Genomic DNA, 14,660 nt, shown 5'->3' with positions numbered 1-14,660 from the left:
GGATTTCATTACTTGTTGGCAAAATTGTACCTGTAATGTGTGTGTAAGAATTCTTCTTTACACTTATTTTTAATCAAAGTATCTGCAAATGTGTCATTTACATTTTATGTGTTGCAGGGAAAACCACCTCCAGCAGTTACTGATTGTAATAAGTCTCCTCTGCCTGGCTTCCGATCATCATCTACACCACTGTGTCATGTTACTTCAGATGATCACGGCACATTTCTCTTTCCGTCCATACCACCAGGCAAATATAGAGTGGTTCCTCACTATGAGGGTCCACACAGCATAAAATTTGATGTACGACCTATACATGTTGACTTCACTGTTTCCCATGACAGTCTCAAAATTAAGAAACCATTTCAGGTAATGAAATTTATAAAAGAAATTTACATATTCCAGAAAAATGTTTGTACTGCAATATAAAAGCAAACAATAAGTGTTTCATGTAAAATAGAAGTTACTTGCACCATGTGTACAATAGTTTTTGCTTGTGGTTGTACAAAGACTATGTGTCTGGCATTTCTGTCATCAGCAGATTGATTCAGCTGTCATGGTAACCTCTTTTCTTTTTCCTTTCTTTCTTTTTTGTGTAATTGCTATATTTTAGGTGTTTTACTACTATTGTTTATTTATTTATTGTTACTTGCAGTATTAATTTTTTGTATGAACTTATCATTCAAATAACAGGAATTCCAGTAGAGAACAAAACATAAAATAGAGAATCGACAATCACTTATCTACAGTCAGATGATGCAAGTAGAAACACATAACAGCTTATAATTTTACTTGCTCGTGAGTTACTATCCTTTGTCAAGTTTCTGTACACACTCTTACACATACACCCTCACAGATCTCTAAATACACCCACCTACTGTCGCAGCTGAGGCTTGATGCATTTGATTGTTTGGCTGTGTAAGGGTGTATACTTGAACTGGAAAAAGACCAGTTACTTAAAATATATGTGAAAATTGTGCTTTTAACTTTGGCTCCTTATTGTATTATGTACCCACAGTACTCTTTGTAATGGCTCCTTCTGGTTTCTTCTCTTCTGATTAAAAGTCTAGTGGATCACCAAGATCACTAGCTTTCTTTCGTGTGTAGATGAGAGCTGTCCTCCATGTGCCTGCAATCAGAGCTAATCTGTTCACCTTTTGCATGCCTACTACACTCAACATCATTGATTTACACATCCTGATATTTGTCTGATGCTGCAGCTTTTCTCTCTCGAAACATTACGTCCAGAGAGCCTATAGTGTGCACCATAAGTATATCTTTCATTATCACAGTCATCAGTGACATGGAAAACATCAACCTCATGTTACAGTATGCAAATGACACTAAACTGAGGCAGTTAATGGGACCATATCTCAATATTTCTGTACCTCCCACAAATATCAATGAAAATGGGTAACATTTTTCAGTTTAATTGATCTGTGTTCATATGATAAATATGCTTGAATACCTCAGCATACCTATCAAACAATGGAAAATCCCCACTCACACACACACACACACACACACACACACACACACACCAACAGTGCATGATGAGAACATCAACCAGGTGGTGGTGGTGAGGATGCGGCTGGGATTGGGAGGGGGAGGGACAGTAAGGTACAGATGTGGGACAATGAAGTGCTGCTTATGAAAACGTAGAGGGACAAGCTGGAGAGAGAATAGGGCAGCTACGTGCAGTCAGGAGGTTAGATGGATGGAGCAGGGGGGGGGGGGGGGGGAGTGGGAAAGGAGGGAAGCGGGAAAGGAGGGAAGCAAAGAGCCTGTGGGTGCGTTGGTGGAAACAGAGCTTTGTACTGCTGGAGTGTGAGCAGGGAAGGGGTTAGGTGGGTGTGGGACAGACTAACATAGATTGAGGCCAGGAGGGTTACAGTAACATAGTATAGATTGCGGGGAGAGTTCTCTCATGTGCAATTCATTAAAGCTGGTGTTGGTGGCAAGGATCCAGAAGGTGCAGGCTGTGAAGCAGTCATTGGAATGAAGAACATCATGTTGGGCAGCTTGCCCTGTAACTGGGTGATCCAATTGTTTCTTGGCCACTTGTCAGTGGCCATTCATTTGGAAAGACAGCGTGTAGATTGTCATGACCTTGCAGGTTAGCTTGTAGATCACATCATGGGTAGCAATGCTTTTAATCATAGGTGATGGTGGTGACCGGACTGGAGGAGGTGATGGTGGGACAGCCCTTGCACCTAGGTTTACTAGAGGGATATGAGCCATGAGACAAGGAGTTGGGAGCAGTGTTTGTGTAGGGCTGGATGAGAATATTGTATAGATTCAGTGGGCAGTGGAATACCACTATGGGAGGCGTGGGAAGGATAGTGTGTCGGACATTCCTCATATCGGCACGATGACAGGTAGTTGAAATCCTGGCAGAGAATGTGATTCAGTTGCTCCTGTCCTGGGTGGTACTGAGTCATGAGAGAAATGCTCTTCTGCTTCCAAATAGTGGGATATTGGGATGTGGGAGGTGACTGGAGAAATAAGGCATAGGAGATCTGCTTTTGTACTAGATTGGGAGGGTAATTACAGTCTGTAAAAGCCTCAGTGAGATGCATAGTACAGTTTGAAAGGGTCTGCTCATCACTACAGATGCAACAACCATCGTAGCTAAGCTGTATAGAAGATACTTCTTGTTATGGAATAGGTGGCAGCTGTCGAAGTGAAGGTATCGCTGGTGGTTTGTTGGGTTGAGGAGGACCAGGTGAAGTGAATGGAGTAGAAGGTATTGAGGTTCTGGAAGATGTGGATAGGGTGTCCTCACCTATGATCCAGATCATGGAGATGTCATCAGTGAATCTGAACCAGGTGAGTGGTTTAGGATTCTGGGTGATTAGAAAGGATTCTTCTAGGTAGCCTATGAATATGTAGGCATAGAATGGTCCCGTGTGGGTGTTCATAGGCATACTTCACATTTGTTTGTAAGTGATGACTTTAAAGGAGAAATAATTTTGAGTGAGGATATAGTTGGCATGGCGACTCGGAAGAGGATTGCAAGTTTGGAACCATTGGACATTGCAAAAGATTGTGTTCACTAGCAGCAAGGCCATGCTGTTAGTGTAATGGAAGTTGGCATCAGTAGTGACAAGCAAGGTGTGATGTGGTGAAGAAGAGTCACTGTGGAGAGTCAGTGAAGATTATGGTTGGTATCTTTTATATAGGGGGGTAGGTTGTGGGTAATAGGCTGGAGGCATTGGTCTGTGAGAGCAGTGATTCTCTCAGTGGGAACTCTGTAACGAGCTGTAATGGGGTGTCCATCGTGGCTGGGTTTATGGACCCTGGGAAGCATGTAGAATGGTAGAGATGAGGAGAGAGATGGAGTTTGGGGAGAGGTTCTAGGATGGGGTGAAGGATTTGAGGAGAGGCTGGAGACTGATGCCATTCCAGAAACCCAGGATCTTCTCTTTCAAAGGCATCACCTACAAAACAAATCTTGGTTGCAGCTACAGGTATCCGCATGGCACCATCCTAAGCCAACTTGTTCATGGGCTATCTAGAGGAATCCTTCCTAAATGATTACTCTAGGGATATACTACAACTCCCTACAAATTGCTCACACAGGAATTGTGAGGATATAGTTAGAATAATTACTGCAAGCAAAGAGCCATTCAGACAATTATTCTTCCCACACTCCATACATGAATGGAACAGGAAGAAAACCTAATAACTGGTACAATGGAACATATTCTCTGCCATGCACCTTACAAGTGTTTGAAAAAAAATAGATGTAGATGTACATGTAAAAACATCCAGAATCGCAAAACCCTCGCCTGATTCAGATTCTCTGGTGTGATCTTCATGTTTTGGATTGAGGGTGAGGACATCCTATCCACATTCCCCCAGAACCTCAACACCTCGCCTATTCACCCCACCTGATCTTACTCAACACACAAAGCCACCTTCCTCAATGTGACCTCCACCTCAAAGATGGCTACATCAGTCCTCCATCCATATCAAACCTACCAACCACCAGCAATACTTCCACTTCAACAGCTGCTATCCATTCCATATCAAATAGTCATTCCATATAGCCTAATCATTTGTGACCATTGCCTTTGTAGTGACGAGCGATCCCTCTCAAAATATACCAAGCATCTCACTGAGGTCTTCACAGACTGTAATTAATCACCTAGCCTTGAACAAAAACAGGCCTTCCATGCCTTAGCTCTCCAGCCACTCACCAGTACCCAAAGTCTCAACGTCCAGCTACAGAGGAGTATTCTCTCAGTACCACCTAGAACTGGAGCAACTGAATCACATTCTCCACCAGGATTTCGGCTGTTTTCATCATGCCGTGAAATGAGGAATATCCTACCCACTATCCTTCCCACCCCTGAAATAGCAGTATTCCACCACCCACTGAACCTACAAAATGTCCTCACCCATCTCTACTCAACCCCTGCTCCCAATCTTTCACGGCTCATATCCCTGTAATAAACCTGCAAGACCTGTCCCATACATCCTCCCACCACTGCCTACTCCACTCTGATCACTAGCATCACCTATCCCATCAAAGGTAAGGCTACCTGTGAAACCAGTAATGTGATCTACAATCTAAGCTGCAACAACTGTGCTGCACTCAATGTGGGCATGATAACCAACAAGCTGTCTGTTCGCATGAATGGCCACCAACAAACTGTGGCCAAGAAACAGTTGGGCCACTGAACTGTAGACCTTGCCACCCAGCACAATGTTCTTCATTTCAATGGCTGCTTCACTGCTTGTGCCATCAGGATCTTTCCCACCAACACTAGCTTTTCTGAATTGCATGTGTGGGAACTCTCACTGCAAAATATCCAACATTCCTGTAACTCTCCTGGCCTCAACCTTCATTAGTTATGGTCCTTACTCATCTAGCCCTTTCCCTGTTCCCATTCCACCACAACACAGCCCTTTATTCCGCAAATGCACCCACAGTCTTTCTGCTTCTGTCCTTCTTTTGTTACTTTCTCCCCCCCCCCCCCCCCCATCCCTCCCCCTGCCTTCCATCTAACTTCATGACTGGACCCAACTGTCCTACCCACTCCCCAACTCATCCCTGTATGCTCCCACAGGCAGCACTTTATCGTCTCCCATCCCTACCCTGCTATGCCTCCTCCACCCTCTCCCAGATTCCTGCTTATTTCCACCACCTGGTTGCTTCTTCCCTCCTGCGATGTTGCTCGCAGTCTGGCCTCAGCAGCCAGAGTCCTTAGTCATTAGTCATGTGTATATAATTTCCATATTTTGTGTGTGTGTGTGTGTGTGTGTGTGTGTGTGTGTGTGTGTGTGTGTGTGTGTGTGTTGACTAATTCCGATGAACATCTTGCTGACCGAAAACTTACTTTCCGACTGTCTGGCTGTTGTGCCTATCTGTTGTGCTCCACTATGTGATGAGTACAAACTATCCTTTTCATAATACTGTCAGGATATACCTCATCAACCAGTTTTTTTCTTATGTGTAGGGGTTTGCCCATAGATGTGTTTTCTAAAGTGTTTTATCTAATTTTTGTTTCTATTTATTATTTCCTGTGTACTCATTGTGTGACTACTTCTAAAATACCTCTGCACCAGAATGTAGACCCCCACTCCAAACCCTAGACAGAGAGGCAACATATACTAGAAAATTATTTTCGTGTCCTGTATTATGGTAATGAAAATTTCAGTTAAGCTGAAGCTGGTTTCCATTGCTAAACACAAATAACATTAAAGAGCTAATGCACGAGAAAATGAGTATAAGAAGTCCAAGTATTTTTGTATGTTTAACTAGGAATCCACAGGAGTTTTGGTTCTCTTCATTTTGCTGCACAATTATCACTAACTTTCATTGAATAGCTTAATATGTACTTTTTGTCAACATAATTTAATTAGGTAGAAAAAAGTCTACCCACCAAGGGCGATGGGAGAGCACACGCTTAAAAAATGATTTTATGGATGCAGACTTTTGGAGTGTTGAAGGGGAAGGAAGGGGGCTCAAGGAAAAGGACTAGAGAGGTTTAGGAAAATGGGTAGAGTTTGATAAATTCTTCCAAAACCTCAAGTCAGGGGAGACTTATTGGATATGATGAGAAGGAAAGATTGATTGTTGAGGATTGCACCAGATGAGATAGGAAAACCCAAGAGCTTAAAGGAAGAAGACTTGGTAATATTAAGAACAGAATTTACTGCTAAAACATTGTGCATGAGTTAATAAGAGTGAAAAGATAAGTGCATTGTGTGGAACAGTGGTGGGACGGGGATGGCACAAAAGTTGTACAGGTCAGAAAATCAAAGATGTAGAAAACTAAAACAGAATGAAGAAAATAATGCTTACTGTGTAGAAATGCTGAAACAAAGAAATTAATGTAAATTAATACCAGGTGGGTGGTGAGAACCAACGACATGTTGTAGTGCTAGCTCCCGCCTGCAGAGTTCTGAGAAACCTGTGTCTGGGGGAAGAACTCAGATGGCACACGTGCTGAAACAGGCACTGAGGTCATGACTAGCATGCTCTGCAACATGACATTGTGTGTTATCGATGTACACCCTCTGCTTATGCCCATTCATCCTAGCTGATAACTTAGTGGTGCTCATGTCGATGTACAGGGTTGAAAAGTGTTTACATAACAGCTGGTATATGACATGTACCATTTTACAGATGGCTCTCCCTTTGGTAGTATATGTTTTGCTAGTTACAAGGCTGGTATAGTTGGTATTCGGAGGATGCATAGGGCAAATCGTACAACGGGGATGTTCACAGGGGTAGGAGGCGTAATGTAGGGAGATGTTACAGAAGGAGTGTATGGTCTGACAAGAATATGAAAGAGTTTGGGAGGGCAACAAAAAACTATGCTAGCTGTGGTGGATAAAATCTCAGACAGAATAGATCTCATTACAGGGCATGATCAACACCTGCAACCCACAGTACAAAGATGTCCCTTCTATATTAAAGACACCAACCATTTCCTAGATCATCTGAAATATGTGCCCATCTCACTCCCACCATACACCTTGCTTGTCACTAATGATGCTACCTCCCTCTATTCCGACATCGCCCATGTTCATGGTCGGTCTGCTGCTGAACATTTCCGCAGTCAGTGCCCACCTGATCCCACACCTGTGACATCCTTCCTGCTCATGTTAATCAACTTCATACTTAACAACAAATGCTTCAACTTTGAGGGGCAGACATACAGACAGATCGGAGGTGTGGCCGTGGGGACCAGGGTGGCTCTTTCCTATGCCAATCTTTTCATGGGTCGCTTTGAGGGGGCATTTCTGAGATTCATAAGCCTTCACAGCCTGGTTTGATTTAAATACATTGAGAGCATCATTGCCATATGGACTCATTGTGAGGTTGACCTATTAGAATTTATGGAATCTTGAAATACATTCTCCCATTTAAATTTCACATGGTCCTATTTTGAATCCCTTGCCACTTTCTTTGATGTTGATCTCATCCTCTCCGAAGGCCAGCTACACATTTCTTTTCACATTAAACCTAACAGACAACAGTAAGTACATTTTGACAGGTACCATCCTTTCCATCTCAGACATTACCTCCCATTTAGGTTTGACATTTGAGACAAACATATTTGTTCGGATGCAGAGTCTTTACAGTAATATACCACCCTTCTCACCTTAGCCTTCACTGGCCATAGTTACCCCACCAATCTAGTTTAGAAGCAGATTTCCCAGGCCATCACATCCAATCCTGGTACTGCTGATCCCTGTTAGAAACAACTTCGGAGCACATCACTTGTCACTCACTATTATCCTGGTATTGAATGTATTAATTAGCTACTTCGACAGGACCATGGCTTCCAAATATCATAACCTGATATGAGATTCGTTCTGTCTGAGATTTTACCCAGCACTCCCGGAATGGCTTTACGTCACCCCCTCCAGTATCCGCAATATCCTTGTCAGACCATATGCTCCTTCCGCAACCATCTGCCTACTCTATGGCTCCAACCCTGTGACCATCTCCACTGTAAGTTTTGCCCTATGCACCCTCCTACCACAACCTATACCAGCCTTGTAACTGCCAAAACATATACTATCAAAGGAAGAGCCACCTATGAAATGCTGCTTGTCACATACCAGCTGTTATGTAAGCACTGTTCAGCCTTTTACATCAGCATGACTACCGCCAAGTTATCAATTAGGATGAATGGGCATAGGCAGAGGGTGTATGCTGGCAACACGCAACATCCTGTTGCAGAGCGTGCTCTACAATACGACAGTCATGACCTCGGTGCCTGTTTCACCACATAAGCCGTATGGATTCTTACCCCAGACACCAGTTTCTCAAAACTCTGCAGGTGGAAACTAGCACTACAACATGCCATTGGTTCTCACCAGCTGCCTGGCCATAATTTACATTAATTTCTTCTGTCTCAACACTTCTTCTCATTAAGTACTCCATTCTTCACTCCATTTTAGTTTTCTTTCGCTGTCCCCATCCCACCTCTATTACATAAAATTCTGCCCATTAAGTCACCCCCAACGTGGAGTTCCAGGTAACTATTCTGAACTCCACCTCTTTTCCTAAACCTCTCCAGTCCTTTTCCTTCACTCCTGTTCTGTTGTAGTGAGCAGATTTTTTTACCTATCCAATTTCATTAATGTGTACTTTATTTACCTTAGTTGCATTGCCCCAAAACATAATTACACGAGACGGCACTGAGTGGGAAAAAAAATGGTTGCACCTTTTCCTTCAAGTCAACACAATGAAAGATACATATTTCAGAGTGCACAACATGGCAAAACAAGCTTCTGGAAAAGTGCATCTACACATTGACTCCATTTTTGCTTATTTCCCTCTTGGATTAGTGCTGCCAAATCGAAAAAAGGGTAGATAAATTTAAAAGTGAGTACCCTTTGTATAAAATTCAAATCTGCCGATGTAGTGAAACATATTTTAGTTGTTCCTTGATTTGATACTGTATTTTTTAGCTCTACTGACCATTATACATGGGTTAACAAACTGTTATGCAAATCTCTAGTGATGAGACGACAAGTGACATGACCCAAATATTTCAGGAGTTACAAAGATATTTTCATACTTTAATAAATTGTTTTGGAGATTACTCTTCTGTTGCTGATGAACTTCACAATTCTGATAGTGTAATGGCAGATAACTTCACTTGATTGGAATTGGAGGAGACAGTACCTACAGCAAAAAACAAGAAGTCTGATAGATCAGATGAAGTAAATCTAGAAATGAACAATGTACTTACAGAGATCAGGCATCAAAAGCTGTACAGAATTTTTAACAAATTTTGAAAGAAAAATGCAGTACTTACTCATGACTGGAAGCAGGAAATGAGTGACAAAAAGAAGAATCACAGTGTTGTAACTCTTTAACCTAGGGACTAAAAATGTATGAATCAGGACAAAATAAAAATAAAGTCATTTGAATGTACACTGGAATAGGAGGAATGTATTTCAGATCTTGAGTAGTGAGTATTCACTTCTCTTTTTTTTCTGTGACCATGTACCAGGCTAGCATGTGAGTGTGAGTATCTGAGGCACAAGAAAGTTCCTCAGAACACCTAGAGCTGTGTACATGTTGAAAATATTGGGTGAGGTTGTTTTGAAACACAATGGAGTCCTACAAGAAATTTGTTCACCACTACTTCTTCGTTTCATAATTTGTTGTTGTTGTGGTCTTCAGTCCAGAGACGAGTTTGATTCAGCTCTCCATGCTACCCTATCCTGTGCAAGCCTCTTCATCTCAATGTAACTACTGCAACTTACATTCTTCTGAATCTGCTTAGTGTATTCATCTTTTGGTCCCCCCACCAATTTTTACCCTCCGCATTTACCTCCAATACTAAATTGGTGATCCTTTGATGCCCCAGAATGTGTCCTACCAACTGATCCCTTCTTCTAGTCAAGTTGTATCACAAATTTATCTTCTCCCCAATTCTATTCAGTACCTCACCATTAGTTATGTGATCTACCCATCTAATCTTCATCATTATTTTGTAGCACCACATTTCGAAAGCTTCTATTCTATTCCTGTCTAAACTATTTATCGTCCATGTTTCGCTTCCATACATGGCTACACTCCATACAAATACTTTCAGAAAAGACTTTCTGACACTTAACTCTATACTCCATGTTAGCAAATTTCTCTTCTTCAGAAACGCTTTCCTTGCCATTGTAAGCCTACATTTTATATCCTCTCTCTACTTCGACCATTGTCAGTTATTTTCCTCCCCAAATAGAAAAACTCATCCACTACTTTAAATGTGTCATTTCCTTATCTAATTCTCTCAGCATCATGCGTTTTAATTCGACTATATTCCATTATTCTCATTTTGCTTTTGTTGATGTTCATCTTATATCCACCTCTCGAGACACTGTCCATTCCGTTCAAGTGCTCTTCCAGGTCCTTTACTGCCTCTGCTAGAATTACAGTGCCATTGGCAAACCTCAAAGGTTTCTCTCTCTCTCTCTCTCTCTCTCTTTCTCTCTCTTTCTCTCTCTCCATGGATTTTAATTCCTACTCCAAATTCTTGCTCAGTATCCAGATTGAATAACATCAGAGATAGGCTACAACCCTGCCTTACTCTCTTCTCAACCGCTGCTTCCCTTTCATGACCCTTGACTCTTATAACTGCTATCTGGTTTCTGTAGAAATTGTAAATAGCCTTTTGCTCCCTTTATTTGACTCCCAGCCACCTTCAGAATTTGAAAGAGAGTATTCCAGTTAACATTTTCATAAGCTTTCTTTAAGTCTACAAATGCTAGAATTGTAGGTTTACCTTTCCTTAATCTATCTTTTAAGATAAGTCACAGTGTCAGTATTGCCTCATGTGTTCCAACCTTTCTTCGAAATCCAAACTGATCCTCCCTGAGATCAGCTTCTACCAGTTTTTCCATTCGTCTGTAAAGAATTTATGTTAGTATTTTGCAGCCATGACTTATTAAAGTGATAGTTCAATAATTTTTACACATGTCAATTCGTGGTTTCTTTGGGATTGGAATTACTATGTTCTTATAGTCTGAGGGTATTTTGCCTGTCTCGTACATCTTGTTCAGCAGGTGGTAGAGTTTTGTCATAGCTGGCTCTCCTGAGGCCATCAGTAGTTCTTAAGGAATGTTATCCACTCCCAGGGCCTTTTTTTGACTTAGGTCTTTCAGTGCTCTCTCAAATTCTTCATGCAGTATTGTATCTCCCATTTCATCTTCATGTACATCCTTTCCTATTTCCATAATATTCCCCTCAAGTACATCGCTCTTGTATAGACCCTCTATATACTCCTTCCATCTTTCTGCTTTCCCTTCTTTGCTTAGTACTGGTTTTCCATCTCAGCTCGTGATATTCATATAGGTGGTTCTCTTTTCTCCAATAGTGTTTTTAATTTTCCTGCAGGCAATATGTATTTCTGAGATGAGTTTCTTCGTTTTTACGTGTTTCATTTACTGCATTTTTATATTTTCTTCTTTCATCAATTAAATTCAATCCCTCTTCTGTCACCCAAGGATTGCTACCTGCCATTGTCTTTTTATGTACTTGATCCTTTGCTGCTTTCACTATTTCCTCTCTCAAAGCTACCCATTCTTCTTCTACTGTATTTTTTTCCCCTGATCTTGTCAACTGTTACCTAATGCTGTCCCTGAAACTCTCTACAACCTCTGGTTCCTCCAGTTTATCCAGCAGTTTCTTCTGTTAATCTACAGTTCATAACCAATAAATTGTGGTCAGAGTCCACATCTGCCCTGGAAATGTCTTACAATTTATAAACTGGCTCCTAAATCTCTGTCTTACCATTATTTTATCTATCTGAAATCTTCTAGTGTCTCTAGGCCTCTTCTACGTATACAGCCTTCTTTCATGATTCTTAAACAAAGTGTTAGCTATGATTAAGTTATGCTCTGTGCAAAATTCTATGAGGTGGTTTCTTCTTTTATTCCTTACCCCCAATCCATATTCACCTACTACTTTTCCTTCTCTTCCTTTCCCTACCATTGAATTCCAGTCCCCCATGACTATTAAATTTTTCTCTCCCTTAACTATCTGAACAATTTCTTTTATTGCATCATTCTTCAATCTCTTCATCATCTGCAGAGGTAGTTGGCATATAAACTTGTACTACTGTGGTAGGCGTGGACTTCGTGTCTGTCTTGGCTACAATAATGCGGTCAGTATGCTGTTCATAGTAGCTTATCTGCACTCCTACTCCTGCATCACCCTTATTTGATTTTGTATTTATAATAACCCTTTATTCACTTGACCAGAAGTCTTGTTCCTCATGCCACTGAACTTCACTAATTCCAATTATATCTAACTTTAATGTATTCCTTTCCCTTTTTAAATTTTCTAACATACCTGTCTGATTAAGAGATCTGACTTTCCACACTCCGATCTTTAGAACGCCAGTTTTCTTTCTCCGCCCAGAGATTCGAATGGGGGATTATTTTACCCAAGAGGATGCCATAATCATTTAACCATACAATAAAACTGCATGCCCTCGGGAAAAATTATGGCTGCAGTTTCCCCTTGCTTTCAGCTGTTAGCAGTAGCAAGGCTGTTTTGTTTAATGTTACAAGGCCAGATCAGTCAATTATAAAGACTGTTGCCCCTGCAACTAATGAAAAGGCTGCTGCCCCTCTTCAGGAACCATATGTTTCTCTGGCCTCTCAACAGATACCCTTCTGTTGTGGTTGCACCTATAATACAGCTATCTGTATTGCTGGGGCACGCAAGTCTCCCCACCAACGGCAAGGTTCGTGGTTCATGGCGGGGGCAGTCTTTCGAAATTTAAGAGGGGGGGGGGGGGGGGGGGGGGACTCGGCAAATAGCCTTAGTTTTTGCTGATAGTCTATTGGTTTGTAGCAAGATAGAAGTTGAGGTCAAACCAAACTAGATTTTTGTCTGGAAGAATTCATGAAAATGTATACTAAATCTGGAAAAAATACTACATTAAGTTTGCTGTTAAGGAGGAACTCTCCAAGAGTCCATCTAAAAATTGAAGATGAGGATATATATATAGTGGCCAACTTGTAGTACTTTTAGCTACACTATACATCAAGAAATTGGAAACAGAATACAAAAAATTTCTAAGATCTACCATTCGGTTTGTTAGGTACTCTGAATATTTCAACAAATTTCTAGGAATTTCCTTTACAGAACATATTTCAAATCCATGTTAACATTTGATCTAGAAGTAGCAGTATTTGCTAAAACATGTAAGAAGTATCTTTGTAAGAAGTGTCTTCAGGCATCAAATAAGAAGTTCCTCTGTATTTGTCTAAAGAAAACAAAAATGGATATTTTGTGGAACAAGGAAATCTAATTTTGTAAGGATTAGGAAGAAGCCTGCTGGAGACTTTTGAAGTGGTACAGATATGTAAAGAGGCTTTCTCCCCTCATGACCCCTCTGGCATGCTTCCATCAAAATGTTGCGGGAAGGAGACCAGGAGAAGGATGCTCACATGACAACTGAGAGAAAAAGATTCTTAAGGCCTCTAAATTCAAGGTGTTAATTGTTCAAAGATAAATGAGCAAGACAAGAACCAGAAGTGTTGGAGGGAGGTTTATTTACACTGCACCCTGCACCTCTCTCTCTCTCTCTCTCTCTCTCTCTCTCTCTCTCTCTCTCTCTCTCTGTCTGTCTGTGTGTGTGTGTGTGTGTGTGTGTGCCCACAAGCATGTGCAATGTATAGTTTCATAAGAACCTTTTTCTATTTTTTGCAGGTTAAAGGTTTCAGTGTAAGTGGAAAGCTTTTGCTTGGACCAGGTGGTAAAGGCATAGAGGGAGCTACTATACTTTTGGATGGGTCCATCAGAAGTGTTACGAAATCGGATGGATCATATCACTTAGAAAACATGCAGGCAGGAACATACAAACTCCAGGTTGTTGCAAGTGAGTTTACATATAGCTCCACATTTAAAATCTAGTTGTTATAGTGCATTTCAAAATGGTTTTATGTGAATGACCATGAGCACTTATTACGAAGAAGTGGGTCTGGTTGTCAGACGGCATTGTAACGTGTCCACAGTAATCTCAGTGGGGATGGAATGAGGACTGGAGCATACCCATTTGGTTTTATTCATATGTATTTCATTGAGCCACCTGATTATGGACTTTACTTTATGAACAACAGAACTTTCATATTGGACATCTAAATTGTCAGTTCCAAAGTGCTGCCAAACTATGGGTAAAAGAGAACTGTCATTCTTTTAGCATTCATACTTCAAGGAACTAAAGCTGTTGGATCAAGACCAGAAAATATGAAAAGGGCCCAAACTATAATGTAGCTTTTGTCCAAATTAAGAGTAAAATCACTTATTCACTTACTTTACTTTCTGTCGGGATGTACACTTTCTGTAGGGATGTACATCTTGACACGTTGACACAGTATGCTGTGTAATTAATTATTTTCCTGTTAATCTAGAACCACCAGTAATGTTTTTGCACATCTGTAATTAATTTTGAGAGTTCATTTTCTTGTTTCTTTTTCCTTTTTCTTTTAGTACACTTCGCCAATAAAATCTGATTGTGAACAAATCTCAGTGAATGATGTGAGTATTTATATTACTTCAAGCTGCAAAGCAAAATTCTGCAGTTCTAGTTTCTTATAACCAATGACAGTTTTATATGAGTGTGTAGCCTTCCACAGCTAGTGTCAGCTTGAATAAAATCCCCTTTGGTGTCAGGCAGAGTCAT

The 14,660-nt window shown here is 41.0% G+C and overlaps 1 protein-coding gene across 1 annotated transcript in view; it reads left to right on the top strand.

Moving 5' to 3' along the window:
* LOC126351630 (nodal modulator 3) overlaps positions 1-14,660 on the top strand; it is a 161,093-nt gene that overhangs the window by 67,714 nt on the left and 78,719 nt on the right. The window contains exons 5-6 of the mRNA XM_050002621.1: positions 118-366; positions 13,688-13,856. Coding sequence (XP_049858578.1) covers positions 118-366; positions 13,688-13,856 — 418 coding nt within the window. The remainder of the gene's footprint in view (positions 1-117; positions 367-13,687; positions 13,857-14,660) is intronic.

The sequence above is a fragment of the Schistocerca gregaria genome, chromosome 1 (genome assembly GCF_023897955.1).
Source record: "Schistocerca gregaria isolate iqSchGreg1 chromosome 1, iqSchGreg1.2, whole genome shotgun sequence".
Classification (NCBI taxonomy): domain Eukaryota; kingdom Metazoa; phylum Arthropoda; class Insecta; order Orthoptera; family Acrididae; genus Schistocerca; species Schistocerca gregaria.
This window is presented reverse-complemented; position numbering and strand designations above follow the sequence as displayed.